Source organism: Charadrius vociferus, unplaced genomic scaffold (assembly GCF_000708025.1).
Source record: "Charadrius vociferus isolate BGI_N301 unplaced genomic scaffold, ASM70802v2 scaffold162, whole genome shotgun sequence".
NCBI lineage: Eukaryota > Metazoa > Chordata > Aves > Charadriiformes > Charadriidae > Charadrius > Charadrius vociferus.
The window spans coordinates 1,483,375-1,507,920 of record NW_009647236.1 but is presented as its reverse complement, the minus strand read 5'-3'; the positions used below and the strand labels follow the sequence as shown (position 1 = coordinate 1,507,920).

General features: G+C 47.0%; 1 protein-coding gene across 1 annotated transcript in view; it reads left to right on the top strand.

Moving 5' to 3' along the window:
* MAATS1 (MYCBP-associated, testis expressed 1) overlaps positions 1-10,449 on the top strand; it is a 49,006-nt gene extending 38,557 nt beyond the window's left edge. The window contains exons 13-17 of the mRNA XM_009879946.1: positions 1-121; positions 3,923-4,144; positions 5,485-5,633; positions 6,856-6,947; positions 10,148-10,449. Of these exons, the coding sequence (XP_009878248.1) occupies positions 1-121; positions 3,923-4,144; positions 5,485-5,633; positions 6,856-6,947; positions 10,148-10,449 (886 nt within the window). The remainder of the gene's footprint in view (positions 122-3,922; positions 4,145-5,484; positions 5,634-6,855; positions 6,948-10,147) is intronic.
* Positions 10,450-24,546: the final 14,097 nt, after the last annotated feature.

The following is a 24,546-nucleotide window of genomic DNA, read 5'->3' as shown; positions in this document are numbered from 1 at the left end:
GGACCTGATCCAAGAGCTGCACACCACTCATGCACTCCAGGAGGATGGACAACTGCTTTTGAAGGCAGAGGAGCAAATGACACTGGCCCTACAGCAACAGCATGACTTGCAAATGCACAAGGTTTGCCTGTATAGATGGGAAGGCTGATTCATGACACTTTCCTGACCGGGCACGCTGTTCTTGCAGTACCACCAATACTCTCGCATTTAATTTCTTTATGTTTTCTATTGTCCACAGCACAGAAAGCACCCCAAGTAACAAAAGTGCTCTTCTAGCACAGGCCAAGCATTAAATGCCTGAGGGGCTAAAATTGCTTTCACTGATGTGGGGGCTCTGGGGAATTTCAGAAACAGACTGAGGCGCCCTTACCACAGCTGCTACCCAGGCTGCACTTGCTTTGTTTGCAGACAGAGCACTTATTTATATTTACAGGGCTTTGAACAAATTGCAATGTCAGATGAACCTCAGTTTTCCCACATTTCAATCCATTTGACTGGTGCTGTGACCTGGCATCACAATACATGCTTGTCACTCACATCCGTCAGATGTTTTACTGAATGCATGTTACTGCCCTGTCATTTCCCTGTTCATTTTCTAGCTTGGCACCCTCTCAGGCTCCTCTTCAGGCATAAAGCATCACAAAAGAAGCTAAAGCAGACTTACTTTGTAAATCTTGCTGGGCTCAAGATTTCTAGGACCCTAGTAATGATGTCACATTGTTGTACTTGCCACTGTTATGCACAGCAGAGAAATTTTGGGCTCTGTCCTCTGCCAAGGATCTAGTGAGAGCTGGGGATGCAAATTCCCATTGTATTTCTTTTCAAGGCCACAGCCTTCCAGAGCAAAGTCAATCAATCCTTTTCCCAGCAGAAAAGGACCTGGGGGTGTTGGTGGACAGCCAGCTGAATGTGAGCCAGCAGTGTGCCCAGGTGGCCAAGAAGGCCAACGGCATCCTGGCCTCTATCAAGAATAGTGTGGTGAGCAGGACTAGGGAAGTGATCATCCCCCTGTACTCAGAACTGGAGAGGACCCACCTCGAGTACTGTGTTCAGTTTTGGGCCCCTCACTACAAGAAGGACATTGAGGTGTTGGAGCATGTCCAGAGAAGGGCTACAAAGCTGGCGAGGGGTCGGGAGGACAAGTCTTATGAGGAACGACTGAGGGAACTGGGGTTGTTTGGCCTGGAGAAGAAGAGGCTGAGGGGAGACCTTATCACCCTCTACAACTACCTGAAAGGAGGTTGTAGAGAGGTGGGGGCTGACCTCTTCTCCCTGGTGAAAAGTGATAGGACGAGAGGAAATGGATTCAAGTTATGTCCGGGGAGGTTTAGATTGGATATTAGGAAACATTTTTTCACTGAAAGGGTTATTAGACATTGGAATAGGCTGCCGAGGGAGGTAGTGGATTTGCCATCCCTGGAGGTGTTTAAAAAAAGGGTAGATGTGGTGCTTAGGGACATGGTTTAGAGGTGGTTTTGTCGGGGTAGATTGATGGTTGGACTTGATGATCTTAAAGGTCCCTTCCAACCTTAGCGATTCTATGATTCTAAATGGCAGATGCTGGTCTAAAATGGATCATAAAGAAATTTTGTCCAGACTTCACTGCATCTCAGATATACAGTGTCTCCCACTCTCCTGCAGATTTTCCTATAGTTTTTACTGCTGTCCTGTTTTTCCAGTGACCAGCTGTGAGGCAATTCTGCAGGTTCCAGATTATGATAACAGCATCCACTGGCCAGCTGGCCTGGCAGAGATGAAGCCAGACCACTGCTTCCTGCTGGGTGGGCAGCAACAAATTTTTCCCTCAGATCTCAGTAAAAATTGGACCGGGTGATTGTGTTTTACTGTTTATCATTTCCAGATGCTCCCTCTTACACAGGGAGCCCAGGTGTGGAATGCAGGAATACAGAATTTTTCTGCTGAGGAATTAAGAGAAAAATAAAAGCCTTAGGCATTGGGAACTTGAAATGCACCTTCTCTTCTGGAAGCCCAGGTGAGAGTGAAGGAGACAGCAGTTTAGACACCATAATAACATTCACAGAGAAGGAGAGAGAGCAAATGGTAAAGATGCTGACCTCTGATCTCAGAATTTCCTTTTGGGAGAGCCACTATCCCCCTCTGCTGGTATCTACCTCCTCTATGCTAGCATTTTTTTTTCAGTATGTCTCTCAGGGCACACAGTAAAAGGCTCAGATCTTCAAATATTTTGAAATTTAAAACTCTCTGGAATGCATGTGCAGGAGTTTTCTATGTGTGTGGCTATTTTAGAAAGTCACTGATGACTCACAGTTCTTTAGTTTTTGGTGGTCACAGTTTTTTACCATTCTGGTATAAAAAGAGGCATTTTTCCAGAAATCCTTCTTGCAGAAAGAGAACTGAAGCTCTAGATAAAATGGTCAAAGATGAGAGGTTGAAAATTTCCAACCTCGTATATAACAAAAGTCTAAGACAAGAGTGTTCCAGGGTTGTTTCCCTCCATTTCACACAAGTTTTAGACACAGCACCTGGAGCAATAAAGAGGAAGCAACACGTTAGTTCCCTGTTAACCATCCCTGTGGGCTGGTGCCATTACTGCATTGCCATCCTCCATCTGAAACACCCATGAGCTAAGCACTGTCACTTCTAGACGTGTGCAACACTGACAATCCCACTTGCTTTGAAACACTGCATGAGCAAATAGCACAGCAGCATAAGCAAGCTGATCTATTACTACTTGGCTGGGATACTTCAGCTCCATTTTGAGTTTTACGTTCGGGTCTACTCTGTTATTGCCTATTTATTCCAACACAGCATCCCAGCCAGTTCCAGATATTCCCTCCTGCCAAGGACTGTGGCTTCATAGTCCATACTGGAGATAATGAACTCAGCTTAGATCTCATCCCTGTCCAAAGTGCAGTCACACATACCCAACCCATAAAACGTGATGTGCTTAGAACAAGGAGTGGATGGCACAGTAACACTGAACACCTGGAATCTCAGCTCTGTCACAGACTTTCTCATTTTCCATTAGCTGGAATGTTGAGGTCTCGTTTGCACTTCTGCGATCTTAATATAATTACTGTTGATTTGGATTTGTTAGCAGTTAGTAACTTGCACAGTTTTAGATAATAACTCAATACCTAAAACAGTAGGGACTCACGGTTGCTGTATTATCTCAGCAAGTTGAATCATTTTTGTCGCATCGTGAATGTCCAACCAAAGACATACCATTTCACTGAGGTTGCTTTGAACTGTAACAAATATTTTGTATCCTTAGGAGAGCATAAAAAAATGGGGCTGTACTTACAGTTGCACAGTTTCCTAAACCTTTACTCAAGCTTCCTACTCATGAAGATTGAGTGTTTACTTTCCAAATGCTAGAAAGAAGCTTCATTTGCAACTTTTGACCCTAGTCTGGGGTTTTTCGTGTTCTGGTCTAGCTAAGCTTAGCACAGAAAGATGAAGGGTATGCAGCTTAAGTAATTTCATTGTCACTTTTATACCTCCCCTTTCTTGGTCTGGGCAGTGGAGCATTCCATAGTAATAAGCAGATGGCCTCAGCAGCTATTCTAGTTATACTCACAGCCACAAAAGCGGTTCCTAATACCTGGAATACAGTGTGTCTAGTGCTTTATGTGTTCCCACCCACCCAAGCACAGGGGCTGCTTGTCCTAGCGTGACAGTATCAGGACTATTCCCACCCTGACTAGTTTTGCCATCTTTCAGCCTCGTTATGCCATCAGAGCCTGTATACAGTAATATTACATTATGCAGAATCCAGGCCAGTGCGTCTAAAGCAAGAAGAATGCAAAACTCCTAGGGCTGTCCCATGGCTGGTCTTAGTGGATGTTGCAGAGCTGTTTCACATGCCTGTGGTAGTCCTGGGACTTCAAACAACATTCCTGGGGTTTGTAACGTAATTCTTTGCATTTTCTTTTAAAAGCTGTCATCAGTGGAAAAGCACTTGGCCAGGGAAGAAGGAAGGGTACTGGCGAACATGTTTGATTTCCTGTCCAAAGAGCTGGTGAGGCTGCAAGAAGAACGGAAGATCCACGCTTTTGTCATGCTGGCTGAGAGGCAGAGACGGATGCGGGAAGCGGAGGAGAGCGGACGTCGTCAGGTGGAAGAGAGGCGGCGTCAGGAAGAAGATGAGATTTTCAAACAGGCAAGAGAGGGAGACTGGCAGGACTGTGGACAGTTTGTAGGAACTGCCGCCGTGTGGGAAGGCCCATGTGGAAGGGAGGTGCTTCAGCTCTGACTTTGGTGATGGCTAGTTTTGAAATTGAGGGGGAAGGCTTATTGAAGAGAGGGTGATTCCTTCCTAAAAGAGTCATGCCCATTAAATTAAGAATGGTCTGAATACCCCTACAGACAGTAGGCATGTCATGAATGGATGTCATGTCCTGTTAGGCATGTCATGAATGGATGTAGGTTTCTAAATTTCCACAACAAACACCTATGGAGAACAGAGGTACCTAGGAATAATATTTTTTTTTCTTTAGGAATATTTTGTCTTTAGGAATAATATTTTGTCAGCACTTGGTCTATCCAGCAAAACTATTTGGTGCTCTGCCAGGAAGGATGACTTTAAGCAAGGTTTTGGAAAGATTTTGCCCCCTAAAAGTGGACTGCTAATAACAAGAGGTACAAAAATTATTTTGACGTAATGATAATGGATAACATAACCTTGAAATCCAGAAACAAAAATCCTGAATTACCATATTCCTAAACTATTCTATAGTCCTATTCCTATTCCCTAGTTCCTGACTGCATGAAGCATATTTCTCCCAGTTGAAAGGAATGAGTGGGAGCCTAATTGACTAAACCAATAATTTTCAAACTTTGTGGGAGGAGGTTAATACCAAGAGAGTCTGGCATCATGTTTATTTTTCTTTTAATTTTAGCTTCTCCTCTTATCTTTCTGCATCTCTGAGTGGGAAGCAAGGAGGGTCAAAGCGCCATAAGCTTATGCCCTTCAGACTAGCAGAAGGAAAACACCCATTTCTAGAATCTCTGCTCTACAACCATTATAAGGAAACCAGTAATTTTGTCTTGGTTTTATTCATGTTACTTTGACCGGCTTGATGGAACTTTTTCCTTCAGGATTTGCTTGAATGAAAGCTGATTAATTTACTGAAGTCAATACTGATGATTACTATTTGGCAGTTGTTGCTCAGGGGACCGTGAAAACTGAGGAAGCTACTGCCATTGCATTCACAGAACTAACCTGCTGCAGCAGAATTGGATCTGCGGATGAGTTTTTCTTCCACCACTGGTTCTTTCCTGCACTTGTTTCTGTTCAATTAGTTTTCAGAAAGAATTATTAGAAAATAAATTTTCACATGTCATTCTTCCCAGAAAGCACCTCTGAAACCAAATCTCAGGCTGGTCTGCCTGAATTAAGAGCCTGGTGAAAATCTGTTGTTGTTTCTTTGGAAATCTGCTTCCACCATGCTCCTGGTACAGCAACAGGCAGAGGACCAATAGCTTGGTGGTTTGTTCCAGGTGGTGAAAATGCACCAGAGCACTATTGACTCCTACTTGGAAGACGTTATCCTGAGTAGCATGGAGAACACGGCTGAAGAACAAGCCAGGGAAGAGATTCAGAGAATGGCTGTAGAGATCAATGACATTGCTTATGAAATGGAAAGTCGGTACGTTATTAAACGGCACATTAGAGGCTGTTCGCAGCAGTTTAAAACCTGCCTGACCATCTGCATCTGCATCTGCGGTTACGTGTATAATCTAAGACACAGGAAGGGCAGAGCAATACTGTTCATGATCGCATCGTTAATGTGACTGCTGTATGGGAACCATACTGTTACTACCTGATACACGCATATAAATCCATCAGAACCCTATTTCTATACAGCATGTGCCATATTCCCTTTGGAAATCACTTGTGGGACCTGTGAATCACCCTTTTTAGACTTCTCCATGCCAATGTTATGCTGTGACTGAGCTTTAAGTGAATCTGGGAACTGCCTAAAGCAATACCCATTCATACTGGTCTTTTCATTTATTTACACTACTACAGAAAATCCGTTTGAAAGAGATGCTAAAAGATACAGCTATGCAGAAGCCTTTCATTCTGGGGTGGCTGTTCTTTAAGAAACTGCCAGTTTCCATGGGGGTCAGTCATATTGATGGCTGCCTGACAAGGCACTTTGAGTAGAGTAAGTTGTTGAGAACACCACGCTCTTGTGTTTGGCTGGGGCATCAGCAGTGAATACTTTTTAGGACCTGCCAAACCTCCAGTTCAGTTTCTATGGTCTTTTTTTGGCATTGAGCCATAAAAATCCCAATGACACAGTGACTCTCCTATGGTACAGCAGCTGTGTATTTTGTAACTGGATGAATACAACCAGAATGTTGAAATCCCTGGGGAGAATGAAGCGTAGATAATGCATGCAGCCCCTGGGCCAATTGGGAACCCACCAAACACTGGCATGGAAAAAAGCATGGGACCAGCCAAATGCAGAGTCACAAAAGGCAAGAATTTAGCGAACTCAGCAATGGGCCAAAGACTAAATTGACAAAGACGCAAATCCTAGAGGTATCTGCGTGTCTAACTCAGTTTGTCATCAGTGAGAACTGGGCACCTAAATACTGTTGAGGCTAAGGAGTCTATGGTGACCTTATCCCTGGAAATATTGCTCTCCAATTCAGTATTGAGCACATTGGCAGTGCAGTGCAAAGGGGAATAGTCACACTGTCACTTAGTTGTAGGATAAAGAGAGACCCAGCTGACAATTACTGCCATGCCAATACACTCCCTTGAAAACAGTGAGAATATTTACAAGGGAGTCTTGTGTTTGCAGAGGTGATCTGGAAAGAAAATTAAAATACTAATACCATTCTGCATCTGTTCTGTAGTCGAACTCGCCTGCAGTCAGAGGAGATTGTGGCAGAGCTGGTTTATGATTTCCTGATTCCAGAAGCTGAGAAAATGTCTATGAGAGAAAAAGGTAAGGAGTCCAGTAACTTTATTCTCTTTGTGAACTGGTTCACCCTCCTCACTCTAGCTCACTGAAAGGAAAGATGCAGTGCCAAGAGTTGTCTCAGTTCTCTGAGGTTCCTCTTTTGCACTCTGCAGGTAGAAAGTTAAGCCCTCTGACCCTTTTTCACCATTTCTCATGAGCTTTAGTCTTAAAATGGCAGCCTGAATTCAGACCTGATGTGTATTTGGTGTATCTCCAACAATAAAACTACAGGAAAAGAATCAGCCCATTGCATCTTCAAAAACAAACTGGGAAAAGTCTTTAAGTAACATGGCTGTGAATTGTCTATTATATGGCAATTTCTAAAAACTGCAGAAGTCTTTAACAGGCAGATCACTTAAATGTATGCCATATGTGGAAGGAAGATTATATGCTTCCCCCACCACCCCCCCCCTTGTTGGATGAGAGCTAGAAACAAAGATAAGGTCTTCGGGTTGGCTGTAGTGGCATCATGTTTTAAGTAGATAATCTTGCAGTTGTAAAGGATGCTTCTGTTTAGCCAAAATGTAATAGTATCTGTCAAAATACAGAGGGTAAGGCCCTGGAATCCTGTGTATGACATTGACTATCATGAATAAATGGCTGTTCTTAACTGGGATGTTTCTACTGATCAGCACACTCAGAAGATCACGACTAAACCAGTCACTCGGAGAGAGTGGATATAACCTAAGAAAAGCAATTGTATCACAATGGAGTTTGAAGTGGTCCTTGCCACAGTGTACTTCTCTGACTTGAGAACAAAGGCACTTACTTCATTGTTTTTATTGTTGCTTTGTGAATGAAAACACAAACCCTGCAAACACATTTTGTGGTCTCTGAATTGTGCAAACTTTTTTCCTCCTAGTTCGTGTGTTTGTCACAACAACAGTATCTATTCAGCAGCTGGCAATTCTGCATAATCTTCAGTCAGCTCCCTTCTCCTTAGCCCTGCTTCTGCAAGCCTCCCAAAGCAGGTGATGTAATTTTAGTCAATGAAGCCTGCAGCTCAGGCACTAACACACACAGCTTAGCCTGTCTCAGAAAGGAGAACAGAAAGAGAATGGAAGACCTGGAGATGGCCTAGGATTCTGGACATAGAGAGGTACCATTAAGGAAGAAAATATGTGCCGGTCTTAAATGCAACAGCAGCTAATGAACAAAGCACCTCAGAAGCACTCCCAAGCAACAGAGGAAAAAAATCCTCAAGATCTGTGAATAGCTGCAGTGGATTTGCCTGGAAATCAGAGCTAGACCCAGACAAAAATTAAAACGGATGCTGGTGGAAGAGCTAGAGCAATAGGTGCTCCTTCAAACATAATCAGGTGAAATTTTTCACAATATGCTTGTGACAGCAGCCATGAAATGTCAGGAAGAGACCTGGCTCATGCTCTATTCTGCTGTTGCTGCACGGGATGGAGGGGACTCCATACGCTCAAGAGTTAGCTGAATTCTACCAAATGTACACTCTGATGAACACACCCTGGCATAAACCTGCTGAAGTGATACCCTCAGGGAAGCAGAATCAGTAACTATTACATGTAAATCCAAAAGAAACAGTATCAAAGAATGGCATTAGGTCTCATGAGCACACCAGTGTATTGTGTTTCTGTGGCAGCTTTTAAAGCTTTCCCTATAGTGAGCCAGATTATTCATTACAAAACCGTGTTTTAGCAACCTGGCACGTGCTTGAGCATACACCTTCCTTGAAACTAGCAGGGAGTGATCTGAGAGCACGGTTGTCTGGCCTGCCAGAGGAGCAAATCCATTTGTACAAGAAAGATTTGAGGGCCTGAAATTTCAGTCTGCCTACACTTTAGCTTTCCCTTAAACATCTTTATTTTGCCATTACCTAGTCTTTTCTTCTCTTCTTATTTTTTTTTTCTCCTCTTTTTGCTGCATTCCCATGCATAAAAGCAGGGATTATCCAATAGTGGCTCGTCCTGAAGCCCCTCAGCACCTCACTCCTGAAGCCTCCCTCATTGGAAGTAGAAGTCAATGTGCTGACATGAGAAAAAATTGCTTTTAAAAAGATAATCACTCACCAGTTTGAGCCCGCTTTCTTTTAGGTGGAATTCACTGTGGGTGGAGGAATGGACTGCAGCAATATCAGGAGAGTATTCCCAGTATAGTTTATGCGGTTCATGCATACACAATTGAAGCCAAAATGCCTTGGGTGGAGGAACCTCTCCCGAGAATTGAGAGCTGCCTGGTGAAGGTCAGCTTTTCAAAAAGTGAGATCCAGTTGCATTCGTTGTTGACAAAATGGACCTGAAAGATGGATAAACATAAACAGGATGGGTTAGTAACGTTGAACAACCGAGTCAGTGACAGTATGCAGAACTGTGTGACAGCATGCAAGATACCAGTGGTTTAGATTCACAGTTAAAGTAGAGCTCAGCCTTTTACAACATAAACAGACCAAAGCAACGTGGAAGTCTTGGACTTTTGCAGGGAAGTGACGTGATGAGAGCCACAGCTTGTTCCTGCCAACATTCCCCATACCCTCCTCACAAGCATGCCGTATTTCAATCCCCATGATTGCTTATCAGCATCTTAAGTCAAGAGAGAGAAAGACGGGACAAAGAATAGTGAAGAGCTATGAAGAAATTGTAGAATGAATGCTTTGGCTTGGGCAGTTATTTCCCAAGAGGTGGGCTGGAAATATATACAAATGAGATTGGATGAAAACTGTAAAACACAGTAAAGAACAATCCTGCAGTAGCAAAAGGGAGACGATAAGGTAGGTGAGTTAATGTGTCTATACCGTCTCCAAGTCTTGCTTTGAACTCAGTAAGAGTTTCTCAGTGCAGGCAAAATCATAACACAGGAGAGGGCAGATTTCAGCTCCAGTCTTCCAGAGGCCTGCTGCAGCTAACAGACACTGCAGGAGAAGTTATTTTAAAGCCTGATAACATATCCTGGGCAGTTATGCCCTAAGCTGGAAAGGAAAACACTTGGGCAGTGCTTTCCAGTGGGGGCTAGTCTTCAAAGTGAAATGCAAAGTTGGTTGCTGCTATTAGGTGGCAGTAGAACACTTTCAGCCGAAGTTAGAAGGGCGTGATTTTTTTTTCCTGAGATAGGCTTTTCCACAGCTGCAGGAAGGCTAAAAGCTATCCCTCCCTTCTCCCCTACGGAGAACACTTTGCTGTGTATTTCCTAGTAAAAGTCTTACCTCTTTTCATGCACAGTGAGGCAGTCCCAAAGAAAACACATCTATGCTGCTCATCAGATCATCCACAGGGGCACAGAAAGGGTAGCGGCTGATTTGGCACTACATCGGGAGACATCTGCCAGCAAGATAAAGGGAGATCCTCCTGCTGGGACAGCTAGCACTGCTTTGAGTGGGACAGCTGCTGGACCGAGTGCAGCTGACAGCACTTGCACTGCCCCAGTTACACGCGAACTAACTGAACTTGTGTGCGAAGAAAGCCCAGGAGAGACAGCACTGAACCCTTCTGATGGATCAGACAAGGATCCCACAGCCTCCTAAGAGACAGAAGATGAGCCAGGTGAGCTTCCCTTCCCCTCTGTCATTTGAGCTTGGAGCATGGTGAAGGAGAGAGAGAAGCGCATTATATTTACTTTTTTCAGGGCAACCAGAATGGAAAATGCTTTCTTTCCCTTGGGCTGTCCCTCCTGCTGCCAGCAATGTTGTCCTGGAACCACGCTGTATACATGTTGGTGTGGCAGCCCCAGTCCAGCCCCCTCCACCCCCTCCCCAACTAGCTTTGGACTTCGTTAGCTAATTTTCCTCTTCTAATTATTGAGAAGCTTGAGTGAGAAAGCAGTGTTAGCATTCCTTGTTTGTTTTCCTGGCACAGACCAATAAAGATCTGCACCTGGGCTTTTGATGGTATTTCCTTGCATCAATAACATTAAATGAAAAAATATTCCAGCAGAAGGAAATTTTGAATTGTGACCATACACAGAGTCTTTTCTCAAGCATGTCCTACTGATTTCCTTAGTGGAATAAAGCAGAGTGGCTTCCTGCATTAGCACTGCTATTAATAAAGCGTTGAAGTTGAATGAAAACGGTCAGATCTTGCATCATCTTTTCACATAATTAGTCCTTGCATAAAGAAAAGGCGCCCTTGACCTCAGCGGAGTGATTCCTGCCAACCAGGCAGTGTCTGGCGCTAATAACTAAGGCTAGGTGATAGCAGAACGACATGCCGGGGGCTGATGTAGCTTGTGCGAAGAACCCATTAGGCAGTGCTTACGGCTTTTCCAGAAATGTTACTCTTTGGGCTGACCTCTTCTTGCTTTTTATCATCCCAAAGGAGAACGATTCTGGAAAGAATCTTATTTTTCTTAGAACAGCGTTAGTCACTCTGGCTTCCCAGCTCCAGGGGGCTGTGCAGAAAGGATGCTGGCTTTGCCTTGTTTGCAAGCGTGGGGGTGCTCCAGCTCAGGATGTGGGAAATCGGCAGGCTGCAGACAGGCACCGTGCATCTGATCACAGAGCTGTCAGGGACTTGCTCTGCTCTCCAGCACTCACCTGTCAAAATCCCCGAGGTCTGTGGGTTTAAGCATCTGAAAGGTGCATTCACACTGGTACCGACATCAAACGCACCAGCTTTTGGAGAAGCAGGCACAGCCACACCAACACACCCAAAATGCTTACTCATTGATGGCTACAACTTACGCAACAAATAGCAGTATTAGCTCGCAGTGCTGACGTGATAATGGGCTGATCTCTGTGTACTTCCATCATTTCTCTATAACTGATAGCCCATTCTTTGTGCTGGGTCTGTAAAGCCTCAGGTATGGTCCAGCGAACTAATCCTGAACATGGCGCTGCTCCTGCAAACCACGAACCAGCAGCTGGTCAAAAATTCAGGCTCTTTAGTGCATTCCTGAAAAAATTTTGCATCAGGTGTCTGTTTTGTGGATTGGGCTGGGGAGGAGGGGGAGTGACAGGGAGGAGAGAGAAGAAAAAAAGTCTGAATACTCCCATATTCCACAGAGCTGTAAATAAGAACTGGAGAGAGGGAAACTGAGAGCTGCACCAAGAAACCCCTGCTGGTCTCCAGGTCACTGAGCCAGAGACACCAGGTGACAGGAGGGGTCAGGCAGTCTCTTGTAAGTACTGCAAAACCTGGCAGGAGTCAGAGATGGGTGATGAGTTTTGTTTAGGACTCTGTGGGGGTGATCCCATTAGGGTTTGGTTTGGGGTTCTGGGAATATTCTCCTAGCGTACATAGCAAGTCACTAAAAGGGAAGGTAGCAAATGCAAAAACATAGAAAGAAATACTCTCCCCAGTGTGGGAGGAGAAGCTGTGCAGGGATCGGCTCTTTTGCCTCAGGCCACCTTGGACAAATTTAGCCTGGTTAAAAGAGGGGGGGGATAACATGAATCACAAGATCCAATGTAATAAGAGAGACATGGAAAACTTGATGCAGCAGAACAGTAGAACAGGAAGACGGATCCATCGAGCCGTTTTCTGTATTTCTGAGATGGTATGTCAAAATAAACTTTCTCCGTGTGGCTTGTTGTACGGTTTGACAAGGTTTTAAAAAAGATAAGAAGTATTCCAACAGGTGTGGGAACGGAGGTAGGTTGCAGCACTCTGGTCTTCTTCCAGCACTCACCTTCCAGCAGGGATACAGCCCTCCGCACGACAATGAGGGGGCAGGGGACTCCAGATGCTACGCGCATGCTGAGTTATAAATGTCTTGGCTTCTGTTATGATTTAAGGGACACTGTCAGGTTAAAGCCATCTTTTCCACGTGACATTTCCTCGCATATGAACTGAAGGCCACTGCAGGGTTCCTGCAGGAAACTCTGCTTTAGAAACTGCTTTCAATTGTCATGTGTGGAGTTTTTTTTCAAGCTTTGCAGAATGCGCTTTGAGAAAGAAAATGAGCACAGTGAGAGGGAATTGGGATTGTAAATCAACAGCACAAGAATCCACCGTTCCCTCAGCTAGCAGGAGCCAGAACAACCCTGGGGAAGAGCCCCTACCCAAAACAAACGCAGCAGATGCCTCCAGGGCTGCACCAATAGAGTGGAGAGACACTGGGGGAATTCTGCTCGTCCTGCTTCTCTTCCAGCAGCTGCCCGCCGGGAGGGAGCCTGGCTGTGCCGCTCTGCCGGCTCCTGCATCCCGGCAGGTGCAGGAGACTGGCTGAACCAACCGAGCCTCTGGGGTCACTGCGCTGTGAGAATGGTGAGAAATCAGTCTCTTTGCAGTAAATCAATGAATGCAAATTGTCTCAGGTCTCCCCTGCCGATAATGACTCTTGTAGGGCGGAAGGAGGAAGTCCTGTCGCGATAACTACAGTTCAGACCAGCAAAAAGGGCTTTTGGTAGGACAACTGGAAGCCAACGCATCTTTTTTACTGGACACTTGCTATATCTACATCTTTGTCAACATAAAACCACAACAAACCTCGTGCTTTCCCATCTCTCCTGCCTCCCTTAAAAGCAACATGACCATCACCAAAGTTGCTGCTGTAGACCTGGCTGTGGTGCTGCTAAAAAGAGTTCCTGCCACTTTCTGAGCACTGCTGTCTTCTCTGCTCCTGGTTTTGCAAGCGCACAGGACCTGCCTGCTGCTTTGTTGGGCTCAATTCAGCCCTCACACAACTTTGCAGAGGGGAGACCCCTACAAGTGTGGTTCTCTCATGCTAAACACTTTTAACAAGGTCCAAATGCACTGATACTAACTTCACCTCCTCCCAGTCCTGTCTCCCTGCTTCCACCAAAATCCTGTCCGTGCAGCTTTTCCTGTGTTTTCCTGACTGGTGAGTCAGAATCTTCTTGATATCCACAAACCTCCTCACCTCAGTGCCCTCCAGAGTCAGCCCTCAGCTTGGGAGAGGAGCTGTTGTTTCAGACCGGTGCCCTCCACCCCACCAGAGAGGAAGGAATTGTTTTCAACATCTACCAAAACAGCCAACTCCCTGAGACACAATGTGTACACCTCGACTAGGAAATTCAATTTGCCTGGGACCCCTCTGGACCGAGGCCCCTGCCTCTCCTCGCAGCCACTGCCGGGAGCGGAACTGGCAGGGAAAGCATCTCAACAGACATTGTTTGCACAAGAGAGAAAATCCCAGCGGGCCAGTGGGAAGGGTGTATGCTGAAACCCGGGCAGGAGAGGCAGCTCTGGCTCTCTGCTCCGATTGTATCATTCGTTCCCCCTCGTTCTTCCTTTTCTCCCATGTTGATGCAATGTCAACCCCACGCACCTCTTCCTCCACCCCCTGTGGCTGGAGTCCGGGCCACTTCTCTTGGCCTGTTCCCACAGGCCAAAGCCCAATCCTTCACGTAGCACTCGGAAAGGATGTCCTGGTCCTGGTCCCTTCCCGGGCTGCTCACCTGTACCCGCTTGTTACTCAGGGCTGGAGCCCTCCCCGGCCAGCCTGGCTCAGCACGATGTCCCCAACAGACCTGAGAGCTGTGACTGCCCCTGCAAACACTCACCGTCGCGGCTGGCTGCTAGCCCTCACCTGGTTGGACCTGTTGCACCGCTCAGCCCGTGCCCAGAGGTCTGAGATTTATCACATCTGGTTCCCCCAACGGGGAGCTTTCACTGTAACCTGCACTCCCTGCCCCTCCTGCAGCTCCTGGGTCAGTGCTGGGCGCAGAGACATTCATCATCTTCCTTGGGGTAGTGGCCGGCAGCCTGCGGTGCTACCTGCAATGCAAATTGCAGTGAGCTAATTGCAGCTGCGCAGCGAGGACCCGATGCTGTTGCTCTTGGTGACAACGTCAGCGCTGAGCGTGAGCAACACCAGTGCTCTGAATACAGATGCAGCAGGAAGCCTGAAATATTTAACCGGTGCTCTTACGTAGCCCCTATACTGAGAGCACACTAAACCTTCTCCCAAATACCCTTCTCGGCCAGCATCGTCTCACTCACCAGTTTGCATCGCGAGCATTTGGAAAGCAGCCGCTCCCACCACCGTTATGGAGACCGAAAAGCTGCACTCGCTCCCCTCTCCTTAAAGTTGCTGCAGGATTGATCCTAAGAATGAATCTCCCTTTTGTTTGCTACCGCGCCAGCACAGCCAGCCCTTCCCTCTAAAGCCTCTTGCAAACACCATGTTGATTCCTAACCTGCTGAAGCCTTTCTCCACCTGCCTATGTAATTTTTCTGCCTCCAGCCAAATGCAAACCATTTCTCATTGCTGTGCAGGCTCCAAATTTGTCATCTCCAGCAGAGCCAGTTTCCATTAACCAACCTGTTCCTAGGCCTGGTGCCGTGAAACAAAAATCTTGAAAGAGGAATGAGGTATAACTGAGATGGTCCAAAGACTCCCCAGCTGGGTAGTCCCCTTCATTTCCCAAGACTGCTAATGAACAACAGCATCAATGATCTCCTTGAGCAAAAATGCCCTCGGACAACCCGGAGTTTCCCAGCAGTCACCATCCGCCTCCCGAGCACTCTTGCCTGGCGAAGGATTTGGTTACAGGAATGAGCTGCAGAAGGGAGGAGGACACACCTGCTCTTATGCCATAGAAAACATAGAATCATTTATGTTGGAAAGGGCCTTTCAGATCATCAAGTCCAACCATTAAGCTAACACTGCCAACTCCACCACTAAACCATGTCCTTAAGCACCACGTCTACCCATCTTTTAAATACCTCCCCACCAGGGATGGTGACTCCACCACTTCCCTGGGCAGCCTCTTCCAATGCTTGACAACCCTTTTGGTACGTCTACCCATCTTTTAAATACCTCCCCACCAGGGATGGTGACTCCACCACTTCCCTGGGCAGCCTCTTCCAATGCTTGACAACCCTTTTGGTGAAGAATTTTTTCCTAACATCCTAAACCTGACCCGGGACAACTTGAGGCTCTTTCCTCTTGTCCTATCCCTTGTTACTTGGGAGAAGAGACCAACCCCCATCGCGCTCTACAATCTCCTTTCAGGCAGTTGTAGAGAGCGATAATGGAGTAGCCGGTGGGCTGGTGAGAGGAGGATGAATACCTCTTGCTTCCTCTCAAGCTCATGTGCCATTCCCACCACACATCTGACCCTACCTCGCTCCCTGCAGGCCCGGCCTCCCTCTGACAAGACCTGCCACGCGTCCCTGTGTCAGCAGCAGACGCTGGACCCTGCAGTCACTCACCACATGGAGGTGGCTTAAAGTACAGGGCATCCAAGCAGCAAGCTAAGATGAACAGTCCTGTTCCAACTCATGGATTCCCCTGTTTTTTAAAAACTTTGCTTAGGGAAAAAAAAAAACAAAAACAAAAAACAAAAAACCAACCCCAACCTCTCCATCTCTCTACTTTGCAATCCATTCCACACCCAGGCCCCAGGGCCCTGCCACCACACACAGGGCCCGTGGCTCCTCTGCTGGGAAGGGGCTGTACTCTGCCCAGCAACTCTCCCTGGGGATGAGGTTTTGTTTGCCCACGCCCGCATTTTCTCACTGTGTGGCGAGCGAGGGGGCTCTGCAGGCTGCCCCGGACTTGGTCAGGCTGCCCTGCTGCCCCTCTCCTAACAGAGCAGCCCGGTCTCAAATGCAGCCACTTGCAGGCTTCCACAGTGAAGAGGTGGTTCATTCCCCACTTACCTCGTCCTGGAGGACGCAGACTCCCCTCTGGGGAGCGCGAGCAGAGAGAGGTGATGCAGAGAGTGGGGGATCTCTGAAAGAAAAGGCTTTAACTCCACTAATTGCATGGGAGACCTACCCAGCTGCATGCAGACTCTCAGGGGGCAGTAGGATACACCAATAAGAAAATATCCGTTCCAGGACATCAGGAGTTAACTGGGTGTGCAACATGATCCAGGACATCGTTCCTGCATCGACCAAAGGCAAATGCTTGCTGTGAAAGTTACAGCCCCGAGCACTGTCACCTGCACTGTCTCCTTCGATGGGCACCAGCAGGAGTGTTTTTGGGGGGACTGGTCTCTGCTCCAAAGCCTCAGCAGTTGTATCACATTCATGCCAAGACGTGAGCCTGGGTTTCCTGCTGTGCCCCATCCAGCGTTGTTACCTACACACCTTCCTTTCCCACCAGAGCTCGGCTTTGGCAGCAGGTCGGGCCTGACCCTGCAGCCTTTGGGCACGGCTGCTTTAGCAAAGGCAGCAAAGATGGAGCAGCCCTGCCCTTGCCAGGAACGCCACCCCTCGGGGCTTAGCGAGGGAAGACAGGACGATTACCCAGCCAAGCCTCTCCCAGAGCCAAGGGAGGGAAGTGAGGTTCAAGACTGGCTGATGAGGTTGTGTACCACCTGCTGGGCTTGCCGCCTCCAAGCAACGGGACTTGGCGCTTCAGACAGAAACTGTGGTGCTCCCGCTCTCCCCTCTGCATTTTGCATCTTGCTTCCCTCCTCCTTTGTGACTCTTGCTCTTCTCCCACCAAAACCAACTTAGACCTTACCACCAGGACCCTGAAAGCTGCCACCTTCCAGGTAACAAACGGTGCCAATAGCCTTGACGCTGACTTTTAGTGCCAACCCAGATGGGTGAAAGTTCGGTGGATAAAGACAGAGCACCTCAGTGGATCAGACTTTTGTACCACATTCAGCTCGGTACTGCTTCACATTTGGATTAGCATTTTAAATCATTCAAAGGCATCAGCGATAAGACAACTAAGTGGATTTGAACCTGATTCACAGACAGGTCTTGAAAGGTATTTTCACATGGAGAATGGTGACAGAACAGCTGTTCCCTGGAAGGTTGTGCAGGGACTGGCTCTTGATGCTAAGGTATCTCATTTCTTTTTAAATGGTAGTTGGGATTAAACTATAAAAGTCCCATTGATAATGTTTGCAGGGGTTACAACGGGAGGCAGTAATAGATAAACAGGACAACTGCAGCCTCCGCACAGAAGGGCGAATGCAGTCCTCAGGTAAGGAGACAGAGAGGCACCAACCTGCGAGATGCTCTCTAGTGCCTGTATTTGATGTTGGGGAGACCACTGTAGGTAACCTCTGGCTGGTTTTGGTACCCACTGCTTAAGGAGGGCATTAAAAACATTTGTAAGGGAGATACAATTGGAAAGATTAGAAAATCGTGAAGGAGCTGAAGATCCCCTTCCAGTCAGCCTAGCAAGAAGTTACGAGGTGACTGGGTCCTGATCAAGGGGCTCTGATGTTCAAAAGAGAGACGTGAGGCTGGAGCAAAGGGTTCCTGTGCAAAGACAGCGCAGACACAGAGCCCACAGCTCGCACTCATGGTGAGAGAAGTGCAGAAGAGACAGAGGGCCTCAGTGCATGTGCATCTAGAAAAGAAAAGTGCCCGAGGATAATTAACCGCCACCCCAAATTACTGAGGACTGTGATGAACTTCCCATCAGTGGCAAACTTTAAATCAATACACTCACCTAGTGAGGTGCTGTTGTTCGGCAGCGACGCCTTTGCTGTAACAGGCCACCCTTAATGCCCAGGCCAGACTGGTTCAGCCGAGCAACACTGGTCTTGGCACAGGAGTTCGATGTAGCCCAAATCCGGGTGATGTGGGACCAACGTAAGTGAAGGGACAGCCGCCGGTCACCTGTGTGGCTCCTGGGGCAGTCAGGCTGTGGCAGCTGCCTGGCCCCATCACACTGGTACCCCAGCACCTGCCAGAGGCTGAACAAAACGAGACCGGTTCCCCCGGCAGTGAGCTGGGTAGGCTGGCACCCGCTTTGGGGGGCGAGAACAGCTCAGTCTGGGGGAGGCAGCGCCCAGCAGGCAGCGGAGGGGGATCAGAGGGAGCCCAACACAATACTTACAGTGTGGACCCACCAAAGAGCGTCAACCCTCCAGTCGCCGCTGGCCACCCGGTGCGGGGAGCAGGGGACGCCTCGCTCTGTGGGGAGCACCAGGCTTCACCCACCCGCTCCTTTAACACACTGACCAGTTTGGTACCTCTTCTCCAGTCCCAACTGAATGGGCGCGCAGGCGGCTTTTCTACTAAACCACCGCCTCTCCCCGAGCCGCCGTCTGGAGGCGGTTGTCCCCGCACCCGGCAGTGTGCCCAGTGACTGGCCGTGGCCGGGACGCCCCTTCCCACCCCACTCCCACCTCTCCCAGTGGCGGAGGCTCCAGCCTGGAGCCCAGCAGAGGAGGTTTTAGGGGGACGACTGCGGCTCGCGGCACACAAACAAACCAAGAGGAGCCTCTTTGCAATATAAATTTGTTTTTATTGAAGCAGCAGTCACATGACCTCGCATCTAGCCTTTAGGATAGCGACAGAATGGATTCGGCCAGGTCAGCCAGCCCAAAAAAAGGATTTTATTCATTTTTTTTTTTCTTTTTTCTTTTGCGCTAATAGACATGTCATGTTTAATACATACATTATCCAGTACCGGAAACCCAACTCAGAGATAGCTACGTGCTGATTTGCTGGAGGAACGGTCCACTGGACGTGGTCTCGACAAACTTTACAGATCACCACCAAATAACATTACTAATGGGATCAAATGATAAAAAAAACCCCAAACAACCATGAGCGCAGGATTCAAAGCCAGCAGTTTACACAGGTTCTTAAGTTCGTATCTATAGGTGGACGGTAAAGGAAGATCAGTTGGTTTTCATTTGAAATATTTATGTCCCAGAGTTCCTCTCTCCATCAAATCAAACGGTATCATAGACAAGCTGGCATCTCTTGAAAAACAGCATGGAATAACACAGCTCATTTAAGAAAACATGCTTATTTCTTGTGGTTTTTCTTTTAATTATTATTACAAAGATTCACGTCCACCTATTCTTGCGGAGTGGAAAGAGGCGTGAGGGCGAGGGACGAGGGGCGGAGAAGGGAGAGAGGAGGAGGAGGAGAGAAAGGGGCAAGTTTTTGAAATAAAGACCACACACTTGGTATTTTTTAAATTTCATTTCCAGGCTAACCTACTTTTTATTTAATGCAAATTACAGTACCAGTTAACTATTTCCGAACCGAGTCACACAGAACAAAACGTATTTACAAGGGGAATGGGGCGGGGGGAAATAATAAAACATTAAGCATACTTTCCACAAAAAAAGTTTATATTTAAAATGAAAAAAAAAAAAAACAAAAAATCAGTCACAGAGGCATTCAAGTAGTAATAATGTTATACAGGTTTTGCTTTTCCTTTAAATCAAGACAGATTTGCACAAGTGTATGCAATAGTTTGTATACAACCCACAGTCCTTAATATATATATATATTTTTAGATTTCTGTTTTTAAGATGGAAGTGGTCACGCTAATTGGTGTGTACAGGCCCAAGTGATCCATCAGCAACACATTAATGAACGCAAATTTTACAGGCAAGCAAATTATATATATATATAAATATATTTTTTATATATATATATTAAAAATAAATTGAGAAAGACCAACACAAGGAAGCTACTTTTCTCGAGCTAACCCCTTCGGTACTGTTTTCCTTTCCTGTCGTTTTGCCGTTATTGCAGTGTTGCAAAACGAAGCCAACTACGACCAGAACCGGCTGAGAGCCCCGCGGAAATCAGCTGCCACCCCAGGGGTACCCGCTGGCAGTCTCCCAACGGCAGAGCCCGGACCGAATACCCTACTGTGCTTTTCCTCATCTGCTTTTTTTTTTTTTTTTTTTCCTTTTTTTTTTTTTTCTCTGCGGTGGCTGAGGTTCCTAGGACAGGAGTACGAGTCTGACAGGCTGCTTGACTTCGACTTTTCCAAATACTGAAAAGCGGGGGAAATTTTAAGTTGCAAGTCGCAGGCACCTGCCATTATTTTAGGTAACGCTTGGCTTCCAAATTAGGGGACAAAGTGTTTGGGGATCTTCTACCAGCCAATTTTCTTTTGCAGGTTGTTTCTTTTAATTCTTTTCTTTTTCCCCTAGCAAGTAGGCAAGTTTAATATTAAAGACCACCAGCGTCTTGATCAGGCGTCCATCGGGGGAGACGGACCGCGATCGATCGAGTCCAGCTCAGAGACCCGCGCCACAGAAGGGCTGAGGCAAAGGACAGATCAAGACCAGACTGGGTTAAAAACAAGCCCGAAAGAGAGTAAAAGAAGAGAGGGACAGCTCTGAGCAGACTGTCGCCAACAGCTCGGCATCACTGACCTTCGTGTCACCAGAAAGAAAGTGCAGCCTCTGCTTCACTGGAATGAACACGAGATGCTTCGAAATAAAACAGCAACCTTTGGTTTGGTAAAGAGTTAAGTGTTTTCCCATTCAAGACAATCTTATGTGGAATACTAACAAGGTAGTAAAACACAAGCAAACTAGTTTTAGAAACAAGGCCTTCGTGCTGGGCACAAGAAATCAAGAGTCATGTTAAACTTATCATCTCAAGAAAACAAAAGTGACTTTGGGGAGGGGCGTGGGGGAAAAAACGGGGAGAAGAAAGGGAGCAGAAAGTCCCCCCAGCAGAAGAAACCACCGTGGCCTCCTACAGCGATGCCCCTGCTCCTACCGCAGCTGAAGGGCTCCAAGCGCAGCATCCCTGCAGGGTGCGCGGAGGGGGTTGCCTCCCTGGGGGTCCTTTCCGCCCGGCCGCTGCCCCCGGCACAGCCGCAGGGAGGGTGGAAAGGCCGAGTCTCCTGGAAGCGGCTGCCGCCCAGGCGACTTCTGGGCGCAGGATTTGGGGGGAAGAGACGAGCAAAGTCTAAATGAGCTGCTAGGGCAAGTGTCTGAACAAAACCGGTCGCTGCTAGCGGGAGGAGAAGGGCAGGGTGGGCAACTTGGAGACATCCAGAACAAAGCCACGGCTCCAATGAAATGAATGACGGTGGAGATGGTTTTTTCCTTTCGTTCCGCTACTGATCAGGGTATCACCGAAACCTTACAGCACTCAAAAGAGTTAGAAAGCAGGGAGGGGGATGGCGGGAAGCAGAGATGCGGGTTTGGGGTGGGAGACGTCATTAATAAAGGAGGGGGAAGGAGAAGGGGGGGAAGGGAAATAAAATTCAAAAAATCATGGAAGCGAAGGCACTCCAAACTATATAGATACACTATACATCGCTAGAGTTATTGTTACAATAATACAGGCCGGTACCTACTGTACAGAGTTAAAACTATATGGCTTTAAAAAGCTCGTCTACATTTTGTCTGATTATTAAACAGAATCACTGCCCTGAACGGTAACTTTTTGCTCATTAATAACAGTTCCTGGGTCCACATATTTACATACAAAACAATAAAACTCAAAATTCAAAAACAACCAAAATAATAATGTACAAGCTTGAATTTGGTGAGGAGCTTTTTTTTGTTGTTGTTGGTTTTTTTGTGTTTTTTTTTCTTTTCTTATTTACAAAAAAGGTTATTCAAAGACCTGGATCTAACTTGTATAAAAGAGTGTGTGATCCTGCCATGATCCTTGAAAAAAGAAATAAAACCAAAGGGGCACCCCCGACCCTCCCCCCAACCTAACACACACACACAAGACACACACACAGACGCCGGCACAGTCACAAAACCAGAGAGAAATGCTCTTAACTCCCCTCCGCCAGTCTTAAATGAAAAGATAAAACAAAAAAGAAGAAAAGCCACGTTTCTGGCACAAGCAGCAATTTTTCTTCATTATTTTTATTACTTTTTTTTTTTTTTTAAAGACTCGGGAATTTCCTGCCTCCAAATAACAGCGTCTGTGGCCAATGTTAAATGTCTCAGCAGTCGCGCCTATACAGCAGCCCCCCCCCCTGCCACTGTCCTACTTTTTGAGTCTCCTGCATCTATTTGGATCACTGGGTCAACCAAGCCCCTTCACTTACCTTTCGGGACACTGACTAGCCGAGCTCTCGCATTAAGATGCTCTTCAGCCCTTTCTATTAAGTTGCATGTAAGGATATGGAAAGCCTTCCGTTTCTAAACGTGGGTGCGCTTTCCTTTGCAGCCAGCCAGAATTTAATGTCAGCTAAAAGCTTTAAAGCCTTTTTTTTTTTTTGTGTGTGTGTATGCCCGACAGCAAACCGCCGAGGCATATAACATGAGGGTTTATCGGTTTCACGGTAGGTGGTCACTCACCTCTTGAAACAGCTCCTGCCTCCCCGAAACCCCCTGTGCGTCAGGCAGGAGGGAGAGGGCAGGGCTTTTATCACCTCTGGGGCTGCTGAGACAGTTTCCAAAAAAACAAAATCCCACATCAACAGCATAAAAGGTACAAGAGGAAAGGCGCTGAGCTCGCGAGCAAGACCCCTGCCGCCCCTGCAGCGGCCGAGCTTGCCAAAGCCGCTACTGCCGGCTACCCCCGGGCCACGCGAAGGCCCGCGCGTTCCCCAAAAGCAACCGCTTGCCTTAAGAGATCCGCAGGTTGAATAACAGCTCGATAAGCACCAAAGGCGACTACAGTTTCTCCGAAGAAGGATAAGGCCCGAGCGGACACCAACTGCAAGCCTACGACAAGATCAGGTCTCCAAAAGTCTCGTTTCTACGCCGCGGCTGCGTCCGGCCGCTCACCTGACCCTTTCCCGAGGAGTATTGCTTTGACTTCAGGAAGAGAGACGTGGATGCTCACACCACGCGCCGTCGCAGGGAGGAAACCCGGACCCTGAACAGATGGACTTGAACAAGCATTCACCTCACGCTTCAGTCAGACTGTTTCGAGAGCGTAGACAAAATAAAAAAAAAAGCAGTATTGTATCTATGTATACATGTATATATTTATATAATATATATACACACACACTCATATATAGCCAGCTTTCCTACAAGTCAGCAGGTACAAATTACTGTCGAGAGCACTCCGATGTGTATTTTATTAATATTCTACCAATGTAAAAACATAATGGCAACGTGGCAACACGCATCAATAAATAGAGATCAAAAAAGCAAGAGGTTAAAAAAGATGAAATTAAATACAGATTCTAGCTGTGGATTTAAAATCAGAATTACTGGAGAATGTGGCATCCTGCAAGTTAAAACTGCAGTCAAAAAAAAATTAAAAATTACAAAATAAACCAGTAGACTGTTACAGTTCACATTATAAACCCTGGTGTCCTTTTCCTGTACGCACCTTGGGAAAGGGAAGCCTGTTCAAATCTAGAGCCCGGGGGCGGGGGCAACAAAAGAAAAAATTAAAAAAAAAAAAAACAACCCAAAACATAAAAACTTTCACAGTGGCCACTTTCCAAAAAGTCCCTTAACATCCCCGGCTGGGCCCCCGCCTCTTCCAAGGATTTTGTTCGTCCGCTCTTCTCTGCTGAAGGTGGGAGCTGACCCCCCGCCTCCCCCGGCCGTTCTGCCCGGCACCGGCCCGCGACACGGGGGGCAGGAGCTCCGGCTGGGCAAAGGAGCTGCTTCAGTAAAGCTAACTGCTTGCGTTCGTGCATGTGTGTGTATTATATTATATATAACCCACGTGGGTAAGACTTTTTCCCCATAACGAAGCTGCACGTTTCTTCATCACTAGCACTGATTTTTAAAATGAAAGGCTTCCACTAGAGGTTCAAGCCTTCGACACACGGCAAACCCTCCCTCCCTCCCTCCCTCCCCTACCCCACGGCAACCTATTTGCCTACCACGTCGCCCGCTCCCCACACCGAGCCGGGGCAGTTCTTCAGACAACCTGGGATATGGATTCGCTGACGAGAAATGCTGAGCTCTGTTGAATGACCCCTGCTAAGCTCCCGACCAAATTCAAGCTGTGCACTACATCAAAGTCCAAAACTTCACTTAAAAAGAAAATAAAAAAAGAGGTTAAAAAAAGAACTTCAGCAGAGAATGAGGTTTGGGGGTTAT